This window comes from Anas platyrhynchos, chromosome 4 (genome assembly GCF_047663525.1).
Source record: "Anas platyrhynchos isolate ZD024472 breed Pekin duck chromosome 4, IASCAAS_PekinDuck_T2T, whole genome shotgun sequence".
Classification (NCBI taxonomy): Eukaryota; Metazoa; Chordata; class Aves; order Anseriformes; family Anatidae; genus Anas; species Anas platyrhynchos.
In genome coordinates this window covers 20,390,984-20,415,567 of record NC_092590.1, presented here as the reverse complement: position 1 = coordinate 20,415,567, position 24,584 = coordinate 20,390,984, and the positions used below count along the sequence as shown (strand labels likewise).

Sequence of the window (24,584 nt, the reverse complement as noted above, 5' to 3'; positions counted from 1 at the left end):
AGTTTAAACATTAAAATTGAAATTAAAGTACAGTGGACATCAAAGAATACAAAGTACTTGAGGGAGAAGATATAATGAGCCTACACTTATAAGAATATGTATAACCTAATGGTTAATTAGACTTTAGAGAACACAATGAGCTAAAGAGTTTGGTTAAATGGAGAATATTGTAAGTTAACTTCTCTGCCTAGGGTTTTCAAATGTAGATACAGTCAGTCCCATAAGCTGGATTCTCAAACTAGTTATCCTCTTTGAGACCACCTGAGTGGCTGGAGCCTGTCTGGTCATCTCCTTTCAGCCTAGGTCTGGAATTAAGAAAAACATGTTGACAGAAGTTAAATTGAAAATGGAGTTTGAGTCAGGTGAGGCTTACTGTTTTATCATTGATGTTAACTCCTTAACTACACCACGCTCTAATTTAAAATGTAATCAGAAGTCTACAAAAAAAATAGTTGCTCACCATGTCTTGCTGCCACCACATCTCAACTTTCTCTGTGGTTTATGTTTTGTTTTCTCCATCCAGATTGCAATGGTCACCCAGTGCTAGCCACAACAGAGTGAATTGGGAAAATGATTTTTCTCTTGGTCAAGCTATTGACAGCAGTATTATTTCATTTTGGCAGTTCTTCTACACTTCTCAGGGCCTTTTGTCATCTCCCTCTTATCCAACATCTACTTTTCTTTCAAATGTTCTATAAATGTTTACTTATATTACTGTTTACATCATTGTGTGTGTGTGTTTACAAAGTTAGATTTGTCATTTCTTTTCAGCCTCTCAGTTCTCATGGTTAAAGTAATTCAAATAGTTTTCCTAAAGGAGCTCTGATATTTTAAAGTTTTTCATTCATGACAGAAAATGAATTTCAAGTTAAAATGCAGCTTAATGAATAGTGACAATGCAATTAAAACTTTTCTTATGATGGGTAGATCCCAAGGAAATTGATGAGAAACAAACAAAGGTAGCTATGAATCACAGATCCTTTTTCTTTACAGAATAATAAGAATGTGAATTAAAAGACATAGATTGTCATGGGCAAAATATTCCATTATATCATCATCAGACAAACTTATCTTTGTTCTTCAAGTTCATTCATATCTTTTTCCCCATTGCCTTTAAAGTTCCTCTACGGATCAGCAGAGATGATGTTAGAACTGATTACTGCTCCTGAGGCATTGGAAGAAGTAATTCTGATAATATCAATGATGGACAAACCTCCAACAGAATGAAAGTAGAGTTAAGATAAGGCTTAGCATGCTCCTGTGTCAAAGATCCCAAGACCGTTTACAAGAGACAAATGTAGGCATTACTTTGTCAAACAACTGTAAAAGCTCTTGGGGGGAAAAAAAAAAAGTTTTTTAACAACACAACTTTATGGGATGCAGACAAAATAAGGCAGATGTCCTTAGATTAGTGATAATATTTACGTGTTTAGAAAATAAACATCTGAAAATTTGGTGCTTACTTGTAGCAGCTCAAAATCATTGCATTACCCTTCTCTTTCTCAAAAGGTGAATCAGGCTAGAAATTGAATGAGCAAATTCCAAATCCGTGAAACTTCGTTGTGAATTCCCAGTCAGAAATATTTTAAAATATTTCAAAAAGGATCATGCAGTTACTTCTGTGGCACTCTAAGTAGAGGGGGGCATTTTCTCCAGCTCTTTCTCCAGCAGCTGCATACATTTACATGCTGCATGTGAGGTGAGAACACAATAGCAACAGGTGAAAATAAATGTGCAACAAAACATGAAGGACATTTTGGGGAGGAAAAAAAATGTTTCTTGGGAAACAACACTTATCAAGGAATGGTAGGGAAGTTGTTGCTGTATGAACAGTGATCAGAGGGGAAAAAGATCAGAAAAAAAGGCTGACTGGTTATTGATCCCTACCTCATCAATTTATGCTAAATGGTTATACAGATTATTGCTTTAGGAACATATAGATAAGATAACAAATGCAGGCACTGTTAAATGTACTATTAGCATAAACAGTTGTGTTTTTTGATTGCCTGTTTGTTTTTAGAATCAGATTTTATGGATTTTTAAATTAGTTTTCTCTATGTACTGACCAGATTTTTTTTCCAAAAGTAACATACAGAATGGGAGAAGGAAGATATTTCTTACAGTAATATATATTTTATAAATGTATAATATAACTAACAAAAAAAAGTTATCAAGCATTTAAGAAAACTTTTTAAAACACATAATACAATTCTGTTTATGAATTTAAGTTAATTTCCCTGAAATATTTACACAATTGCTAATTCTATAGTCAAATTTTTCCAATATGTATTATTTTCCCAGAAGAATTATGTGTAATTGCAAACGATGGATAATTATGTCAATTCTATTACCCTTTTAGGGCTTATTATACACAGCTGATGAACAGCACCACTGAATTCAGTAGAAAATTTATAGTAAATTGACTCCAGCATTTAATTTATTATATTTAATATAGAAGGGCTGGTGTTTCCTTGGTTTATTTTAGTTTTCTTTAGTTATTTTTCCATTCCATTCCATTCCATTCCATTCCATTCCATTCCATTCCATTCCATTTATTTTATTGATTCAGCTGATTTTATTGATTCAATAGTTCCCAGTGGGCTCAGATTTTGGCATTTAAAAGTTTTCATTTTCCTTGGTCATCCCATCTCACAGACTGCACTGGCAAACTAAAACTGTGACTTGCTCATTTTTCTATAATAGATACTTTGTTGACTTTCATTCTTTTTCTTGATGTTCATAGAAAGAACTCAGATTCTTTTTTCTCTGTTTTGACAATTTCAGGGCCTGCCCTTCTATGAGTTAGAGAATCAGTGAGGTTTGTAGGATGCAACATGAGAAATGTGTCGAGTTGGGTGAGGACAGGAGGTACCAGGGGAAAAGAAGAGTGGGTGCTGACTGGAGTGGCCACCAAGATTTGTGCTAGATCCCTGTAGGGCCTCTGCAAGAGCTTTTGCAGCAGATAAGCAACATCCACCTGGGTAGTCCTGTAGTGATCAGTGTAACTGCAGGATGTCAGCTGTGGGCTCAGTCCCCTCAGCAGCTGAATTTGCATTTTTATTCTTATTCCAACAAATATTCCAGTCCTTCTTTGCAATTAGGAAAGGACGAAAGAACTTAACAGTGGGAGTTGTGAGGGCAGTAGCATTCTTTAGCATTGTTAGTATTTTTTCTTAATCCTTTTCTCAGTTACCTTCAAGTGAAGAGAAGGAAAAGGATTCAGCCACTGTGTTGTTTAATAGCGTAACTTCATTTCTCACCCTGGCAGCTAGCACCAGTACAACATACCTCTTCGTGAACAGTTACTTTGATGGACTGTACTCCTGTGACATTGGACAAGAGCAGTAAAGGCAGACAGTAAGTCCATCAAATGGATTCACATTGAAAAAGCTCCAGACCTTGTCAGAGGGCAACCTATGTGTGAGGGTGTGACCATTAATCTTCCCTTTTTGATTTTTTTTTGTCCTTTTCATTAGTCTTAATTAAATACCAGCTATTAGATCAAAGGTAATTAGTTCAAAGAAGGAAAAAAACTCAGTACATTTAATGATAAAGTATTAGGCAAAATAATCTCTCAACAAGCCCATGAGAAGTCTTTTCTAACTACATATTTATAGCCAAAGCCTAGGAGCTTTATGTTTATTTATAGGTAGTATTCTGCAGATTTATTTATTTATTTATTTTTAAGTCACAAAAACATGGCACTTTCAGGACTGTCTCAGATTAAGGTATCCAGTTATTGACAATCAACCTGCAAGTGGTGCCCAGGTTCAACAATAAATAGTAGCTTTGCCTTTGCTACAAATAAGCATCTCCAGGTTAGGAGGCAAGTGAATTTGAAGATGATTAAGCAGAAATCTGCTCAAAATTTTAACAAGGATTTGACAAGAGAAGCAATTTTCCTTTGAGCTTGTACTCAGCTTTGAATCTCACTAGAACAGAGCTTTCATTTCACAGGCAGTCTCTCACCGCACACCCAAGCTTTAAAATTTAATGAATGCACCCTTTGCAAGAGACTCTGGCAATAGCTCAGATATATTAGTAAGTGCAATGATGTCAATCAAAAAAAAAAAAAAGAGAAGAAAAAAAGGAAGTGCAACTGATATCTTTCACTGTTATAATCTTATTGAACACTATTTTGAACAGAACAGAACCTTAATAAATCACCCAACAAAATAAATCTATTCATTTACTAATTATACAAATGACACTATATTGATTAATATGCATAGTTTAGAGGAAGTGTTTCAAATATAAAAGAGCTGATGCTAATTTTTTCCAAGCATGCCATGTGAGACCAGGGTTAACCTCAAGAATGAGGCAGAGCAGCAGGCCACTGGCTTACCTGATGGGGATGAAAGCACAGGAAGAGGCAGGACAGAGAGAGAGCACAGCTAAAGCTTTGCAGAGATGAGTGAGTCTCAGGGATGCAGAGGATATTGATTTCATGAGCAACAGTAATGTGTGGCCATGGTGTGCCAGAGAGCAGTTATGAATCTGCTCTTTGCCTGGAGAGGATCTTCTTGAGGACAGAGGCATGGCCACAGGATTTCACCCCATTGCTGGCACTGTGTTGGCTTGTGAAAATTATCCCAGATATGCACATATCACCTGCAATTTAGATAGCTTTCTCTATCAAAGCTCTCAGTGTGTGTTTTGTGGACTCAGATCTTTGTGTTGTGCTGCAGACAGATATGAACTAATATGTTTCCTCTGTGAGAGCTGCTGTGTGTGACACGCAAAGTCATTTCATGCCCCGCATCTGCCTCAGATGGGATTTCGATAAGTTGATCACAGATAGCTAAAATTGTGTTGTTTCTATGTTTTTCTTGAAGTCAGGATACCAAAGAGCTTGCGATCTTTAAAGGGTGAATTTTATTAAGGTACTCCAAAGATGAATGCAGACCTGTTACATAAAATGGAACAAAAGATGAGTTATTTAATCATGTTACCTTGCCCTCTGTATCCTTGTAGGATGGATAATTTTCTTCCTAGGTTTCCTCCTAGGACCCCCCTAGGTTGCAATAAGCTATGCAATCTCTCTTCTGAGTTTTAGCTGTGGATCTACTCTCTTCTACTTAGAGTACTGTAAATCTATGTGGTAGGTTCCCAACTTGCTTGGTCTCTCCCCAGCCTGCTGCCCGACCTTGTGCTGTAAGAAACCTGTGTCAGCAGGTTTCTTGTTCAGGCAGCATGTGATGTCTTTGTCCCCAGGGCTGTGTCCAACTGCAAAGCTGCCTTAATGTCTTGAGCAAACAAGTAGATATAAATTGAGCAAGCAACCTGTACCATCTGTCCTAATATCCATGAAAACTACGTGCAGATACAAGGCAAGAAGAGTATATGGATTCAATGGTTCCTATTTTGTTTTAATTTTGACCAATACATTTTTATTTATTCACATTCCAGTTAACATTATCATTTTCTTGAGCTCACAACTGCTTGGAAATATCAGGGACTCACAACTTGCATTTCTAACTGGAAATGGTCTGTTTTTCTCCTTCATGTTGCTTATTCTGCTTTCATTTTATATTTCACATGCTTACTGTGTTGAAAGTAATAACTGAAATAATTGATATAGGAGCCATAACTTGTAAATAAAAAATTGCATTTTCATATGAAACTTTTAAGCTTGATTTAATCTCTTTATCAGAAGTACAGATTCTTGTTCTTGCCATATCATTTTTGATTAGGACTTTGAAGATGATTCTGATAATTAGAGCAAATGTGTGCCCTCTGGAAGCATGAGTGAGTTAGAGCACAGCCCAGCAGTCTACCAAACTGAGCAAACTGCTAAGTAATCAATTATTTCTAAGGAGGAAGACAAGAACTTTGCATAAGAAAAGATTCATGTAAAATGCAATTGTTGCTTTTATAAGCCAGGATTATTCATTATTATGTATCTCATAATGCTGTAATCCTAATTACATAGAAAGCTACGCATCAGATCCACAAACCAAATTAATCCTACATGTATATCCTGTAGTCCTAAAATATTTACTCCGAGGACATGACTAATTGTGTAGTATAGTCTTTATTATTTTTTTTTCTTTGTGTGTATGTGAGCATGTGAACAGTAATCAGATTTGATTTTAAATTAATGTTTTCTTGAGGGTAAATAGAATAGATAGTATACAAGTTTTATATAATTTAGAGCAATGAACTGCTAAAGGGATGAGGCATTATAGGGTATAAGTAATGTTTGCTGAATAATTCTTACTGAATCTTTTTGTTATGTTGCATAGGATGAAGAAAAACTGTGTACAGAAAAGCATAGTAATTCAAGAAAAAAAAAGTAACAATAAGAGACAGTTATTCATCTTAATGATTAGCTGCACTTAAAAAAAGAGAGTAAAATGTCAATAAATTTTCAGTGCTTCATACTGCATTGGACTTAACAATGCTATGCTTTATATTGATGTACAAATTGTGAATGTGAGGTGAAGAGGTTTGTCTTGAAGATTGAGTACTGATTTATAAAAATAAAAATAATCAGAAAAGAGTAATACTGTATGTGTGAACATTACCTTTCATTTCAAGGTGTTTAGGCAGCATTATATTTACATAGGACCAAAAAAATAAAAATAAAAATAAAAATAAAAATAAAAATAAAAATAAAAATAAAAATAAAAATAAAAATAAAAATAAAAATAAAAATAATGCTCTCCAATCCCCGATTCTGCAACTTATGTGGTTAGAGTTTCCTACTTGTACCTTATGCACGCCCATCTAAATACCTTCCTTAATGGCTCTGAGTATATATGCATCTACTCCTCCTGAAGCACACAAGCTCTATAATAGATGTGGTATTTGGTGCTGCTCTGGAAGGCCACAACAACTGACAAGTTATTACTTGAAGAAAAATGCTGACTCTAAAAACAATGAAGTATGCTTATTATTGGGTTTTGATATATTTGAAATCAAATTCCCATCACAACTAAAAATAAGACTTTGTACTGCTGTTCCTTCAGTTTTCTAGTATTTCAGTGCTGAGAGCAAACAATAGATGTTGTGGTTCTTCTGCACCTAGAGTTACTTAATGGAACTGTTTGGTTTGGGAGATTCATTCTAGATTTAATAATAAACCAGTATTGATAACACAAGACTGTTTTGTCTAGGTTGTGTGAGTGGTGTGACCCAGTACCCTGTATCAACTGTAAATTGCACTATTTACATTTAATCCAGCAGAGAGGTGATGGTGGCATATGTAGCAAACAATATGCTGAAGGCAATTTAGAAAGGCAACTACACTTTCTGCTTTGGTGAGCCGAATTAATTATGTTAGAAAGTTGGTTATCTTCTTCAGTAGAGGCCATTGGATACTGTTTCTTTTATGGCTATCTGGAAATAGATAAACTTTCCCTTGGTGAAAGTAATAACACTGAAGGTAGACGTTTTGTTAACCTCAAATCACCTGCAGCATTCTCTCCTTACAGAGCATGGGCTGAATGAACTCTTCCTAGCCATTTCCTTATTCAGTATAATACAAAAACCTGTGTGCGTGTCTTCTAAAAACACTGCAGTTGGGTTCTTCATGCTGGTTACAGCACTGAGCACCGAGTGCCACCAGTTCCTTACAACAAACATGGCTTTAGTTATGTTACTTAAAAGCAAACTTTTCAATTACTTACCTGAATACGATATACTGCTGATTGCAACTTACATGTCGATTTAAATAAAGGATTATCAGCAGAGCATGTTAAAGTGCAAATAATATTAATGTAATATTAATTCAATTATTTCTTTACAATATAAGCTTTGATTTGGGAAGTGTGACATGGAAAACAGGTAAGATTGTATGAATATACTCATTAGTAAAATGCAGATAGCATGAGACCCTGAGACCCTGCTATGCATCAAGAATACATTTTGTATCTCTAATTTTCTCTAAATCCAGCACATCAAAATATTCTAAATCTACATATTGAGCAATAGAGCTTTGCCTTTTAGATTTCTGACACTCCTGAGAGAACTGCTGCTCCCCACCCCACCTATAAGTTGTGCTGAATGCTAGTCTGTATCAAGCTATTGTATTACACATCTTCATTTATCTCTCTTACCTTGTCCAATTTTTTGTCTTTATTAATGCATGACATATTAAAGCACCATTCAGCACTGATTTATATTAGTGTCACAAAAATTGAGACCTGCAAGAAGGAAATTCCCTCCCTCAAAAGGATGACAAATATCTACTTAGGCCTGTAATGACAGTAAATGTTAATGTTTTCCTGAAATGAATCAGACATAAGAGGTGTTTGAAGGAAGAGTAACCCAGAAAGCATGACCAATTGAAACCAAAGTCTTTTAATGCACTTCTTCAGGTATCCCTCAGTGTGAATGACACTTGAAAGTACTCTCCCACTTCAGAGAGAATAATGATGCTACTTGTACACTAGCAGCAGTAGAGAGCTTCATAAAGGAACAGTAAATTCTGAGGATTTTCAATACACCTAAGATTTCACAAGAAAGGAAGCTGAATGGAAGCCTATGCAGGCATGTAGGGACTGAAGTCTTAGGAATGCATATGGTCTTGCTTTAAAATAATAGGACTTTTGAATAATTAAGGCACTTCAGACTAATTTTCTTGCTCCCTTAAGATTTTTCTGACTTTGCAACAGTTTAAAACATGACAAGTGCTATATCCAAAGCTGTGGTGGTCAAATTTTGAATGATGCTGATTGATAGTGGTTTCACTTAATACCAGGATGTACTTATGTGAATGCATGAATCTGCTGTTTTTATTTTGAGAACTAAAATGTATTCTTAAGGTTTGCTGTGATGTGTGTGGCTGTGGCTTGCACAATTTTCTGTGGAACCAGTTGGGGGAAGGAGCAACACACACAGCAGGAAATCTCCTTTTCCTTTGAGAAGGTTCTTGAGCAAGCTTTTGTGTGAGAACTGGGTATACTCTTCACTTTCTACATGTCCTCTGTATTTAAGTATATGTGGCACGACATGTTAATTGAAGATCTTAGGTATAAATAATGGTAGTGTTTACCTGAAAAATGCAGTTTGCAATTTATTTATTTTTTCTCCCCAAATATGTTTCTGTTGTACTTTCAGCCTGTCCACCAGAAGCAAAACTGGGCTTCTAGACTGCAGGAAACAGGGCTGTAGGAAGGCCTCTGTCTATGGACTGATGTGACACCATGTAGTAGAGGCTGATTTTGAACTTTGTTTCCTCTTATGGTTTTATAATATATAAGACATGAAAAGTAAAAGACTATTCTGCTTCAAAGGGCAAGGAAAACTGAGCCTGCCAAGCCCTCTTCTGAGCCATGATCATTAGGATCTCTTAGGAGAAGTCCATCTGCGTTCTAGCAGTAAGAAATAATGTGGAGGGCAGAACAGCTTTGGGCTCAGGCTGAACACATCTGAAATGAACACAACTGAGAAAAGTCATAGCACAACTCAAAGTAGAGACCTGTAGTTTGGTCATAAAAGTTGCTGAGTTGCAAGTTGCTGAGGCAGGAGTTAGAGCCTGGGGAAATGGAGCATCTGACCAACAATTAGCAGATTAGGATTTGAAGTAACATGGAAGCAGGGCCACCAACCTTCCATGACCCTATCCAAAGGGAAGGTGGGGAGAAGAATTGAGAGTAAATATAGTAATTATAAGACTATTCTGCAACAGGTACAAATATTCCTAGTTCCAAATACCTTGACTGAAGGGAGCACTATTGACACAGATGGATGGCCAAATTGGCTCAATATCGCGGTGATTTACTACTTGCCACCAGATGTGTTGGTAGTAGGTAGCCCTCTTGAGATATGCATGTTAACATGTCCCCACCAGAAAAAGGCAAAGACTGGCTAAAAGCTCTCTCTCATACTTACAATAACTTCCACTAGCTTTGCTTCCACTAGCTTTGACCAATGAAAATATTTTCCCCTAAGTAAACTGTTCTGTTTACCTTCATTCTGCAAAATGAATCCATTGATGATGAAAATGCATACCAGGACTAAACAAACTATAACTGGATAGGACTCAAAAAGCTCTTCTTTAAATGTAATATAAAGCTTACTGATCTCTATCCTTAAACATAGAGAATGAAACTTCTGCAACACATGCTACCAGAGGGGAAATAAATACCCGTGGAAGTGTGTGCACTGCAGCCTGGATACACTCATATATTCCATTGTTTTTGCCTGAAGGGCTCCTTAGTAATGACTTACCTTGAGGCTCTTTTTTTCTCTAGAGTAAGACTCCTAAAGCAAAAGTGCAACTATTAGAAGATAAAGCAAAGCTTTGCAACTTGGGAACTTCTGAGACTTTGTTACTGTTTATACTTTTGAACAATTTTTAAAATGCAAGACAGAAAGGCTAAAAATGAACCAGAGAAATATTCCCTATTTAATTAAATTCTAATTTAGAAGTCCAATACACAACCTAGTTATTACGGAAGTCACTAATCTCAGATAAAATGTACTCTGTTTACGCAGAATACAAACCTCCCTTGAAAATATGGAAAGATGCTTCTTTTGACATTATGCACTTACTGCAACACGCAAGGAAAAATACTTGGTTTTCTTATTAATTCTACCTATATCTTGCATAATACTATAGCTAACTGGGGTGAACAGAGAACATGGAATTTTGATTTTGAGCATAGGTAACATCAAGTTAAAAAAGACTCTGTAAAGGTTTGTTCTACCTGCAGATACTTGCTTTATGTGACAATGTCAAAGACAGTGAAAGACACGTCATTTGACCTAACCTTTGTTCAGGATGATGTTGGATTTGGTTTGTCACAAAGAAGACGCCGAGTTCTGAACTGCTATAGCTCTTAGTGTAGCCATGAATCCATACCTCTGAGGTGAACATAAAATCATCCTGATAAAACGATATGGACTGTGCATAGGTGAATGTCTATTATAAGTATTATAAGTGAATATGCAAGAACACATCTATTTTACATTTTCATTAGAGGTAAGATTATACATATGTATTTTTTATTTTTTTAATGTCTTGTTACTCAGTACTACCAGACATAAACAGCAAAATCATGCTCAGTTATATATATTTATTGTAAAGAATTTTAAGAATAACTGCCAGAATTTCTAACTAAACTGTTCCTTTAATGATAATATATGTTATTCCAGTTACATCAACATCTAAATAAAGTAACTAAGTGCAACAAAATAAATGTATGATATGCTTCCTCAGACTTCATCTGGATACATGTAAAAACTCAAAGGCATATGATATAGAAAAAAGACACAAGGAAGAAGCTGCTGGTACACAAAATTAGAAGAGAACAGAACTAATGCTTTTGAAAATGCTTGCTAAGGTCCATAGGAAAGTATTTAAACCCAGGGGGTGGGGAGGAAGCATATGGGCCAAGTAGCATAAGATAGAGCACCCGTCAGAAATGGAGGAATCCGTATTGCCTGTTGTGCATAGACGTGCAGTTCTATTGCCTGTACTACAGCTGTGTTGTTTCTCATTGCTTTAGTTTGTTCTTTAAATCAAACCTAAACCAGTCCCCAGACTACTGTGAATGCCATAGTTAGGGTGATAAATTCATAGTGCTGGAAGTGATCACCTATGAAGTAAGACAGGTACTGAGTTATCAGCTTCTTATGAATATAACAGAAAGACTTAAATCTTACAACAAATAGCATTCAGTCTAGCACTTCAGAAAATGTGCATTAGCATCATAAGAGTTTCTTAAGATTTTTGATGCATGAGGAAAATATCTTGAAGTTGTTAACACTTTTCTGTATATATTTTAAAGCCTGGTTGTATGTGTTTTATGACTTAGCAGTTCTTGAGATCTAAATGCATTATTCTGTGTATTTGTTTTCTGCTAAATTTTGTACTTTTTTTTTCTCCCTCTCCCCACAGGGTTTGTTTGATCACATCTTGGGATAGGGGCCTTTCCTGAGTTGCAGCAAGATAAGGCATAACTCATTTTTATTTTTTTTCTATGTGCACTGATGCTTATCTTCCATCTTTTTGCCCATTCACTGTCTTTTGAGAGGTTCTTTTGGAGTTTTCTCCCCATCAGCATGGTATTTCAGTATCCAAGGTCATTGATCAATTCAAGTGGTCCCAGCAACAGTCTTTTGGAATGTGCCAGCTGTTTGTTTTGTTTTGTTTTGTTTTTCTGTCATGAGAAGTAAGGTAAAGGAAGCCCTATCCTTTGCTTGGTATCTTTTAATTGCTTTTCAAGTCATGAAAAGGACACTTCCTCCAATTCTGGATTAGGTTCTTTAATAAAACCTTGCCTAGGTATTTTTATCCATGTGCTTCTCTAATACCATTCTATCTCTGTAGAAGCTTTGTGAGCCTGAATTTTCCTCTATAAAAGTCCTACAGCTTTCTCAGCTGACCATTTTAATCCTTGTCCTCAGTAAACTTACTTAGTCTTTATTAGACACTTGACCATCCTATCAGGATTGGAAATTGTTCACTGGTTTGCAGCTCTGAGGCTTCCCTCTGGACTCCTTTTTATAGATGAGAGCTGTGTTGGCAATCCGTCAGTCCTCTGACACAGCTGGCAATCTAATGATAGGTGGAGGCACCTCGGTCAGCAGTTCTGCAGCCTCACATCTGATTTCTTTCAGAGCTCTTTGATAAATGCCATTTGGTCCTGAGATCTTAGCAGCATCTAGCTTACCTTATTTAAAGCAAATACACAGAAGGTGCTCTGACCTATCTGCTGCAGAGAATTCAGCTTCTCTGTCAAGGTCTTATCATAGAATCATAGAATCATTTAGCTTGGCAAAGACTTCTAAGATCATCAAGTCCAACTGTTAAATATGTGGAGAATGCAGGCAATCAGTGGGTGCCCCATCTTAAACCTTGATCATCAGCTCTCTCACCAGTTCCCTACTGGGTCCCCTCCTTTTGATGTGTTTTAAGAATTCAGTGCTACCACGCTGCTACCACCTTGAACATCATCTTCTCATTACTTTTTTAGCCTTCTTAAGTTTACAGTGGACCTGATGTTCTATGAGTGTTGCTGTTCCCCTTGGCAGCATTTAAAACACAGAACTCCCTAAGACACCTTTTGTAACTTTCTTTTTCAGCTACGAGTCTTTTTTATTTCTTTTTGAGTTGTGGCACATTTTACCTAGGCTTTAAATAGAATATTTAACAGTCTGCAGGTTGCTTGTTGGCGTCTAGCTATTTGGACTGCTCCTTTTTAAAATTTTAATTATCTGCCTTTATTTCTACATTACTCCTTCTTTCAAACTGATTATTTCAGATTTCACTTTGATTGTCCACTCTTGCAACAGTATTGAACCGGCTGTATTATGGTTGCTCTTGGAGAGTTACTCTCCAATTAATCTTTCTTGTGCTTAGTAGCACTGCTTAAGTTGCTGCTCTTGATTTGCTTATTAATTGTGATATCTAGTCTTTGTTCCAGGAGGCAGTCGTGTACTTTTGGAACACTTTAACTCAGCAAAAGCTGCAATACTTAATCTCATCAGGATGTCATATTGAGATCTCTCACTATTACTCCCTGAGTGTTGCAGTTTCTCTTGCCTTACTTCCTGATCAATATCATCATCTTGATTAGGGGTCAGTAGAACAAAGGACTACAGACTTCCAACCACAGAGAATTATAGTTATACTTCCCCTTCCCTCCACCCCATAAGACTTCTATGTTGTCACTTGTAATCCCTCATGCACAGTGCCACTTCATCACCCACATATCCTGCTGTGCCATTCCTAAGGCAGAAGTCTGGCAACAGTGTCTTACAGACTTCTTTTCCCCACCAGGTCTCTCTGATGTGTTATCCCAGGGCTGTGGTTTGGCACCACACATTCTAATTCTTCCACCTATTTTTTTAAGCTTCTAGTGTTGACATAAAGCACTTGTAAATTCTGCCTTAGCTTCACCATACTGATACATGTCAGTCAACTGGCACTGTGGGCAGCCTGATTTGCCTTCCCTACATGTTGTGAGGTGTTCTAGCTAACATTCAGAGTACCTTTGACAAGGCTAAATTCACCTTCATGTTTCATGGCAGGCTATGAACCAGGTGCTTTGATTTTGTCATTTTTTTTTTCCCCAGCTTCTGGTTTATATATTGATCTACAACTTTGCAACATTTTCACACCAGCAGTCTTGCTGCATTTTTGTGTAAGATATACTATGTCCTTCCTGCCTTTTCTTGTCCTAAAAGGTTTCCCAGTTGTTAACATAACTCGAGGTTCCAGAAAAGGAATAGCTAGAGCATTAGATGAAGGGAGTTTTGTACAGATTAGTGAATTTTATTTTCATATTTAGAGGCATTTGTATATGATACATAAAGAAATTCCAACCTGACTTTATTCCTGGAATGCCAGTGATAGTGAACTGGTCCTACGAAAAATCGTATGTGTAGTTCTGATTGATCTAAGCCTTCTTGACTGGAAGGTTCCACAAACCATTCTGAATTACATCCTTTGGTATGGAAGAGAGATGAACTAAGTGCTGAGCCAGGAAAAGAAAAAAGAAATCCAACATGAAAATATGCCTGTGGAATATCATTTTATACTAATGGCTCAATATGCTGGAGGTGAATTAGGGACTCTATTAACCTGCCAAAATGAATGCTGACAGGCTGTTCGCTCCATATCACTCCAAACTCCATTGAGTAAGACTAGCATTAGGTGAGTCCTAAATGTACCTCTAGAACTGGAGACAAAGGCATTGAGTTGTCTGGCTAATTGGAGGTTTATTTAATAGTACAGTAAAAATGAACAGATGGGGCTTTTCCAAGACTTCCTTGATCCTTACTCTTGTAATGGTAGCTACAAATATGTAAGGTTGTACCATCTCTAGAATGGCTACCAAAGAGCTACGCTGTGTTTTGGGGGAATCCTACATGACACTGTGTTAGTATGCTCAGTGTGCAAACAATCACGTAAAATTAAAGCTTCTGGGCTGAATTCTATTGTCCCCTAAGATAACAGTTTCAAAGCAAAGTGCTAGCAAGATGTATGGAATTGTTAAATGTTAACAATATTTTGTTCATATGCCAAAACACATCTCAAAAGCTTTTAACAAAATTCAGATGAAAAATCCTGGCAATACACCTTGTATTCTTCTCAATGAGGAAGACTTAAACAGAAGCACATTATAAAGAAATTTATTTAAATTCTTGAGCACTAAGTATACTATATTCATAACTTTTTAGCACTTCCCAATGAGACGTTTACTGTATGTTTCTATAAATTAAGCATTCATTGCATAAAACTGTATTCATTTCTCTATCGGCATACTATATAAATTATCACAAAAACAGACGAACCAACAAAAGATTCTTGAATACATGTAACATTGGCGGGCAGATAATATCAGTAACAGCTTATCTTCATGGTAAGCAGCTCTAAATGAATCCCTCTTGAATTCATTTAATTAAGAAGCTGAAAAGAAAGGAAACATGATTAAATGCTGAGAAATGTCTATAAAATATAGCATCACAATTATTTCAAAAAGAATAAACAAGGACTTGAAAACATTCATTTGAAAAGTCATCCAATGTTTGTGTAATAATCTCTTAAATTTTTATATCCCATTAAGTAATTACTAAGCAAGATGAAAGCCATCAAATAAAAACCTGAGTGACTGAAGCTTAAATTTTCCTATTAAAAAAATTAAAAAGCAAAATGCACTTCAAACATCTGTTCTCTTCAATCAAGCTCTGCATCTGCTCTTACTACTTAAAGTGAGAACTACCTCTCCCAGGAGATGTTTCAGATTTATTTTAAGCATTCTTTACTGTTGAAGTGGCCCCTGAGCAAAGAGGGTATAGAGGACTTAGCAAGGCTCTGTAAGGCTGCAGTTTCCTACATTTTTAATGTTTTAATAAATTAAGAAGTTTCAGATGACATTGTTGCTTCTTTACCCCAGAACACAGCTTTTTATCTACAAAAACAAACAAACAAACAAAAAACATACACATTGCTTGTCATACCTTTCATTTGGGGATTTACAAGGACTTTACCAAAGAAGAGTTATCTTACAAATAGGTTAATGGGAACACAAAGACACAATCACAGACTCAGTTAACAGTACAAACATAAAAACAATGAGCTACTGAATGGAAGGATTTCTACAGCTTCGCTGCCTCTAGCTTTGCATAAAAGATCTTTCCACTCCTTTATAGACATGCAGTGTGCTCTAGCGTACACATTGTATTAACTTCATCAGTTTTTCATTAATGGCATAATTAATTACTCATTACAGAACAGCCATGCAATTGCCATAAGCTTAAAAGACAGTACCAGTATAAAGATGTTCCCTGCTGTAAAAAGTTGACACGCTTATTAGGCAAGACATACAAACCAAGGCAAAACAGATGGCAACTGGTTGGGTGCTGGAGGGTGATTACTGAAAGGGAAAAGCTAGCAAGAACAACTGCATGATGAGGTGAATTGTAAGGTGCTGAACAGAGAAGAGAATGCTGAGCACAGTATACTAGAAAAATAACCTAGGTCATAGATTGGTATTTAAGGCCATGTATAGGAAAGAAGGAATTGAGAGGAGGGGAGAGAAGAGAGGAATTCAGTCAGTGAAAAATTTTGGAGGTGAAGAGTGGGAAGGGTGAAGAGTACAGTAATCATGCAGGTTGTGTTGATAGACAGGGCTGAAAGACTGAAAGATATAACTGTAGGAATATATAAATATAGCAGCGTCATTTTGAACTACACTGTTGTATTTACTGTTCCTTACTTTCTATTTGTAACTGAACCGCATCTTTAGCAGCTAAGAGACATAATATGGAACATGCGTAAGGTAAACACTGAAAGTAATGTAGAAATTATAAAACAAGCCAAAGAGATGCTCAAAAAAGGAAAAAGCCAAAGGTGGAAAATGACAAAAAGCAAAAACATCATAAAAATCATGATATAGGGAGTAGCCAAAAAAGAAGGGGAGGAGGCAGCGTTTCTGAAAAATCTATGACAAGTTGGACAACATCTGTTGGAAAAGATCTGCAAAAAGAAAAAAAAAAAAAAAAAGAAACCATATCCCCTTAGGCAAAGCACAGCAGGAAAGGATGGCCAAACTGTGCCCTTCCAGACATTAACTAAATGGAAATGGGTACAGCAGGTAGGAGGAAATGGCAGAACTTATAAGACTTATAGGAAAGCTATACATGCTAAAAGAAATTTCTAATGGTGACAATCACAGAAATCCTACTCATTGAACAGCATGCAAACTGCCACAGGAAGAAGCATTCCCTTCTTAGGAGATGTGCTATGGGGCCAGACACCTGAAATTCAGGTCTGTTCTTCACCTGAAATTCAGGTCTACAAACTGGCACTGAATGTGGACATTTCTTATGGAGAGAAATGCAATGGTTTGTGGCTATTCATTAATTAGGTATGCTCTTGGATAGTTTGGATGCACGGAGGAGACTGGGCTGTTTTGTTTCCATTTCAATGGACAGCTTCTTTCTCAAGAAACTGCTGCCCAGCCACATTAAGAATAATAATATAAAAACAATAAATTTGAGGTACATTGTCTTGATAAATGTGTATTGTAATTCTCCTGTCTTTTAAAATTATTCTTATTTCCTCTGTTTTGAGGAAAATAACCTATTTTGCTGAGCACCATAGACCTGACTGTGAATCTCGGTGTTCAACAGAAATACATTTATCAGTTCATAAACGTGAATCAAACTAATTAGGCATGAAGTCAGTGTGGCACACCTGAGCAGTTCTTTGTAGCACTCATATCTATTAAAAAAAAATAATTTGTCTGCATACATGTGCATTTATATTTTACCAATATATTTTTAAGAAATAACTATTCTATTTTATTCACTTGTATTTAATCTCTATTGTTCATTATTATGCAAGTTTTCTTTACTGAAACTAATTTAATTACAGTGAGGATAGACACTTCTTATATGGGGTATACAGTGAATGCAAGGAGTTTTGCAGCTCTGGGGCATCTTGTAATTTGTCTGTTCAAGTTGCACTGACTGCTTTTCTCTAAGCAATGAATGAATACTTCATGTCTGACTTAACATTTATGTTCATTTCGTGAAAATAAGGCATCTTTTATTCATCATGCTATCTTGTAGCTTAGTTCTTTCTCTCTGCTAGTCAATACAGAATATGTATTTTTTCCATTCTGCCAGTACATAGTTCTGAAGGCTGATTATTCTTTATGATTTAACTAAAACTTCTTCACATTAATCTTTTCAATAGTACACAAATGCAATTGCTATAAAGGCTAATCTGATAATGAAACACTCAAATGCAAGTTAAAAAACAAACAAACAAACAAACACCAACTTTTGTTGCATAATGCAAGCAACTTAAAAATTATTTGAAAACTTCAACTTTTCAGCTGTTCATATGATTTAAAATCAGATTAAGAAAAAAGTACATGGTAAGTCGTAGACTTGAAAGGACTGTAAGAAGTGTGAACAATAACAAAACCATACTAAAAATTAATGCAGAAAATAAAGCATAAAAGACAACACACTTGGTAAATTTCAGCCAAAGCTCAAAAGAAAAAAGAAAGAAAAAAGATTTTTTTTTTTAATATTAGTAAACAGTGGGTAAGACTTTTGTCTGTCTGTCCTCTTGAAGAAACCAGTGTTACAAATATTTACATTCCTAATATTCATAATAATACACTACTGTGCTAGTGTACTGATACCTTCTGGTTTGTTCGTATTGTTCTTTCTCATTCTTAACATTTTCTGTGCTTTTTTTGGACTGCAACTGCCTGAAGTGACATTTGCACTGAACTTTCAAAGCTCTTTTCTGACCAGAAAAGCTAACCTAGAGTTCATACTTTTGGCTCAGAGTTAAGTATATTCTCTCTGTTGTTTCCATGTGTACTAGTTACTGATAAAATTTTGTGCTGATATAGTGAAATTTTATTGCTCAATGACTGAATATCTAATACTTAATATATCACTTATTCAGTTTAAATGTTGGGGTGAAAAAGCTTGTAAAAATATTCCTAACAACACTCCTATCTTATCCAGATAGCTTTATAAAGGGGAAAATGTTCAACAGTGTGAAATAAAATTAATGAATTATCATTCAGCCATTAATGACAACAATTAAAAGTTTTAGCACAATTAAAGATTCCATCTTGCTCCTTACAAAAATGTAGTTTAGTACCAGCATGAAAAAAATCTGCCCTGGTAAAAATGGCTCCAGGGGAGAGATTTATTACATGCTAACTCATCCATCATGATTGTGTACTCAGTAAGTAACCTTCACAGTGACCTCCATTTTGCATCACCTCTCTCATTCCAAAAGTTGATCGTATAAGAGTATTTTACCAACATAGGAACTTTTTTTTTTTTTTTTCCCAACACTAACCTTCAGAAAGTAATATTCTGTGGAAGGAAGAATTGAAAACTTAATTGGAAGATGTCTGAAGTAGACAAAAATAATGTAAACATAATGTTACTTTCCCTTCCTACATACATACATGCCCTCTAAAGAGCACGTTTATAGACTTGTGCTGTTCTCTAGCACTTTTCTGTTTGTCACAGAAATTAACACTGACAATGGCATTACTGGGGTCAAGGAGGTAACAGCATTCCCAGTACTTTTATTTATGCACGTTAGAAAAGGAAATGACTGTTTTACTCCAGTTTTTGACTCCTGCTTTATGTTTACCTATCTCTGTTTTTGATTTATCTTCACTACATAGAGGTCAGTGGAGAGAATGAGGATGCAGAGAAGGTTATGTTACTTTTTCAGTTTTTATTGATGCATACTGCATACTGCTTCACAGATGACTTGATTGTTTAGTGACAACACAAACGATTTGGTATATTAGACCTTTTTTTTTTTTTTTAAGACAGAAGTTGATGCTTGTGATTATGTATATAGCATTAAAACAACATTTTCTTTAAATAGTGCTTTAGGCATGTGTAGATTCTTTCAAAAACATTCTTTCTTTTTTTCTGACAAATCATTAGTATGCATTGTTGCTACTGTTGCTACAGACAAAGCTTTACTAGCCTGAGGACAATTTATCACATAAAGACTGATAGTTTCAAGGTGAAACCTACTAACAGTGAAAGTAAACAGACAGACATATTTCACATTGTAAGACATATTTACACCAGGATCAATTGATGGGACAAGAAACTCTTTGGAAAGATGCTGAGAAATTCAGACAAAAAGATCAATGTGTATCAGCATATATGAGTAAGATTTAAGAGCAGGATATAAAATTAATGGAGCAATGAGAACATAACAGAATTTATATACTTAGTCTACCTTACTGTTCTGTGTGTTCACTTAAAATTAAAATTAATTAAGTATGAGCATAAAGAAACTTCTCCTCTTCAGAAAGAGTATGGCAGTTTCATGTAGACCACATGGTTGAGACAACTGAAGTGTCAAAGAATCAATAGTATGTTTATTTACAATAACAGAACAGAAAATGGGTTCAGAACTACCCAAGAGACCAACAAAACCCTCAAAGGAAAATCTCCCCTTAACAATGGAAAGGAACAGATAAGTAAATTAAACATTTGGAAACAACAAAATGAAATTTCATCATGGCAAAGTAATAGGATCAGTTCTAGTGACGGTTTCCAGTAATTCTGCACTGAATGAGGATTTAAGACTGAATGGTTAGTTCATTCCCATGAAAACACAGAGAATCTAGAAGAGTACAAGCAAGTCTGTAAAACCTTGCTAAATCCTGTAGAAGCAGTAATGTGGCAAAAACAAAAACAAGGAACAACTTCAACACACCAAGTCAGCTACTAAATGTTTCTCATGTACTTAGCATCCATGGAGTTCATTCTTTCATGAATTTATCTCATGGGTATTGATTAGTGAGTTGTGATGCTGATTCTAACTCAGCTCCTTAGGACAGATTTTGGTTTATGGGTCTAACAGTTTCTTCACAGTAGCAGCATGATGAAGCAGTATCTCTCTTTAACAGGACTGTAATGAATCATTCTTTTCAGCACTATCCTGGAGTTCTTTTATTTCTTTCTTCACCAGCTGTAACATAATAACGTGCATTTTTCCACATGCATTGCATATCAAATTAAATTTACCGAACCTTTGATAGATATCAAATTCTCTCTCTCTCTCTTTTTTTTTTTTTTTCTCCTGCTTCTTCACATCCTTTATTCTTAGTTTGGATACTAACAGAGGAGTCTAAAATCTACACAGGCTTCAACTTCTGCTAGACAACTGAAAAAAAGATGTCTTATTTTTTCACTAAGAACAGATCCAGTTGTTGAAAAAAAAAAAATCTGCTTCCCCAAAATTTACAGCAAAAAACATTAGCAAGAAAAGAAGGAAATCCCCCAGAAAACAGGTATGCATGACCATCTATGGTGTTGTGTTCACAAGGTACAGTTCAACCTCAGACATCTTAAGTGTAACATGAGAGTCAAAAATGTCTAGTGTTAGCATTCAGAAATACCATGCAAGGTCTGGAAGCTGGCAAAATCATATAAGCATGTTGTTAATATGTGGTAAGAACATTCCTAAGATGAAAGAATTAAAAATGAAAAGTGACCTTAATATGCTGCAGATGAAGCTAATAATTACTTCAACCTAAGCTCTTAATGGGAAGTAAGAATATCTCATGCTTTTGGAGACTAGATTCTGTTCTTCACCCCAAGTTATTGAAGGCTAAAAAGTAGAATATGTTGAGAAGCTGTACAGACTACCCCAAATTGAAAATTACAAACCCCATACTGATGAAATCTTGCAGTATTATAGTATTGAGCTCTTTAAAGAGCTCTTCCCTTTCCAGCAGGAAAGAGTAAAAAGCAGGAACAGCCCTTCTGTGCATATTGCAAGGGGAAGAGCTCTATTGTCTTGAATGGTAGAACAAAGCACAGAATATAAAGCTGGCTACTGCACTAGTGCACAAGAGCTAGTCATAGAATGCAACACTAAGAAAAACTGTAGAAGTATTCTTTACATGATTTGTTAACAGTGGCATTAACAGCGGAACTGTTAAAATTAACAGACAGTTCTTTTGTTCTCTACTTCAAAATATAGCCTTCAATCTATTGTGCAAAAGCTTCCTTTATTTATATTTTGTATATATATTAGATGACATTTCATCATGTCAGATCTTTCAGCAAAATATTACTGTATCTGTACAGCAACTTGAATATCATCCACTTACTTTCATCCATGTTAAATAGTGATGTAGATTAATATTCTGTGAATGATTAGTCTACTAGTTTATAAAAAATAATTTTACTGGAAATAAGGCCAACATATTATTTAAAATGCATTGTGGACAGCTAGAGGGAGGAAAACAGCTCACATGCATCTTATCTCTATTGTAAAGCCTCACATAGCACATTAAGATTATGCCAACTGTATAATATGAACATATATATACATGAAAAAATATTAAAAAGGAGCAAAGACTGGAGCAAAAGAAAGAACAGCATAGTTTCAAATAAGATCAAAAGTCAACGGAACAAAACTATTAATCTTGGAGATTTGTTGGAACAACAGAAGACTCTTCCTCGTTAAAAATATTTTAGTCATCTTATAAAAGAAAGCTTTGAATGAGAAAAATCAACAGATCTCTCTGTTTTGTTCCACAAACTTGATGACTCAGGAAATGTCACTGTATGGCTTTTATCTCAGTAGCCTGGGCCATCATTACTACAGCACTGAAGACTTCACATAATTGCACATTTCCCTTTCCTCTGGGGTAGGATTTTTCATGTAAAAAAATTATACTGGGATCATGAGAAAATTATATGGATTCTTAACAGGCTGCTGAAAAAATACGTTAACAGATGAGCAAGGCGATGTGAATCAAGTCTAGAACTCTACAGGTGACTCACAGATGAGAGCATCCACCTGCAAAATGGAGAGAGCTTCCCTACATCCTTGGGCAAGAACTGTTTTTCCTTTACTATTTCTCCACTTTTTTCTTCTTGTCTGACAAACTACAACTGTTTAATTGGCAGATATAGATATAATTAAAGATCATAACCCTTTATTTCCTCTCTCGTGTTTCTTACAAAAAAGATGGAACTTGGTGATAAAGCATAGCTTAGCACTGTACACTGGTTTGGTGTTTCTTTTATCTTAGTTTTAAAGATGCACAAAAAAATATCTAAAAAAGGTTTATAAATTCAAGCATATGTTTTCCTTTGCATTTTTAGTGGTGGCACCGTAGATGCCATGGTCTGTGCTCAAACCAATTTAACTGATCTGCAGTAACAGTCATGTCAACCCCACTAGCTTTCCAGCCCTTTTTGGTTCATTTTGATTAATCACCTTTCTTCCTACTTCTTCCAGATCCCACAGACTCCAGTGATAAAAAATAAATATCTGTTACCTAAAAGCTATTCTTAAACTTATTCAAAGTTACTGAAATATATAAAATTTGAATTTATTGAGAGATTACCTATATGGGTAGCCATGGTATTTGGAACGGAATATCGACAAAAGGAAGCTGAAGAAAAAGACCACCAGACCCAGGCCTACCAGGCATATTACTGGAAAGAAAACAACTTTGTTTACTAGCATATAAAAGATTTAAACTGGAATTTCTACAAAGAATATTATTTATGTCAATCATTTATAAGGAATTTTGACAGTGAAATACAAAACTATTGCTGCCTTGCCTACTGATGCCCGCTATCTTCTGACAGGATTTCAAACACACATGGAAATAATATTTATGGTTATTAAGAAAAAATAACTTGTCAGTATGAATGTATTTTCAAGAAAAGAGTAGCAATTTGCAACTCAAATGTGTGTGGATACAAACACCTTACCACTGATAATGGATTTAGTAACCCTGTAAATTATACATATCAAGTAATGTCATTTCAGGTTTTTGCTTGTTCTTTTCAGAAACAAATCACATTTAGAAAAATATTGCTTGACTAATGGAATCATGTTCTCTCTCTAGTCAACCCTCTAAGGCTAAAGTAACAGCAAAGGCTGTTTAGTAGCTACTTTATCTAATTCTTAATGGATACAACATTACACTGTATTAAGTTCCAAGATTGGTAGCCAAATTATTTTTTACTCTTAACAACATTATTAATCTTCTGGTACTGAAGATAAGCAATAATGACACAGAGCTTCTCATAGCACCTAGATGAGATGCAAGCTCTTTTAAGTCTTTTCAGGCTACAAATGAATTAGCAAACTAAAAACTTAAATTAAAAAATGATATGTGAAACAGCAGTTGGCACCTATGTGCCATAGCATAAAATTTTATCAGTCATCACTGTTCACTCAATTGTACGTAAGTGGGAAAAAAAAAAAAAAAAAGAAATGTTTTACAAGCTGTTGCAGATAATTGAGATGCACCTCATCTACATTAGGTTATGTTTTGGTTCTAATGAGCAAATTTGGTTTTAAAAGCTTTTCTTATACTATTCCTAACCTAGGCAAACCTTTGCTATTTAATTGCAATACTTATGTGTCAAAAGTGGCTGGCTTTGAGCAAAGAACAAGCAACCATGAAGTCAGTAAACCTGAAAACAGATGCATTTTTTCATTAAAATTGGCCATGTGAAAACTGACATATGTAAATTTAAATATACGATTTCTGCAGTTATTTTAAGAAAATGAGCCATTTACAAATCTTATAAACACATTTCATCATCAAAAAATCATCAGTCACAAATATGACTTCAAA

General features: G+C 35.4%; 1 protein-coding gene across 3 annotated transcripts in view; it reads right to left on the bottom strand.

Moving 5' to 3' along the window:
* Positions 1-15,071: 15,071 nt before the first annotated feature.
* TUSC3 (tumor suppressor candidate 3) overlaps positions 15,072-24,584 on the bottom strand; it is a 119,170-nt gene continuing 109,657 nt past the window's right edge. Inside the window, exons 9-10 of one of the 3 annotated variants that reach the window (XM_038178698.2) lie at positions 23,337-23,427; positions 15,072-15,364 (exon numbers count right to left, since the gene is read on the bottom strand). In XM_038178698.2, coding sequence (XP_038034626.1) covers positions 15,349-15,364; positions 23,337-23,427 — 107 coding nt within the window. In that variant the 3' untranslated portion in view covers positions 15,072-15,348. Of the gene's footprint in view, positions 15,365-15,386; positions 20,942-23,336; positions 23,428-24,584 lie in introns of those variants that run through there. The other 2 variants (XM_038178699.2, XM_038178700.2) reach the window with 2 other exon arrangements.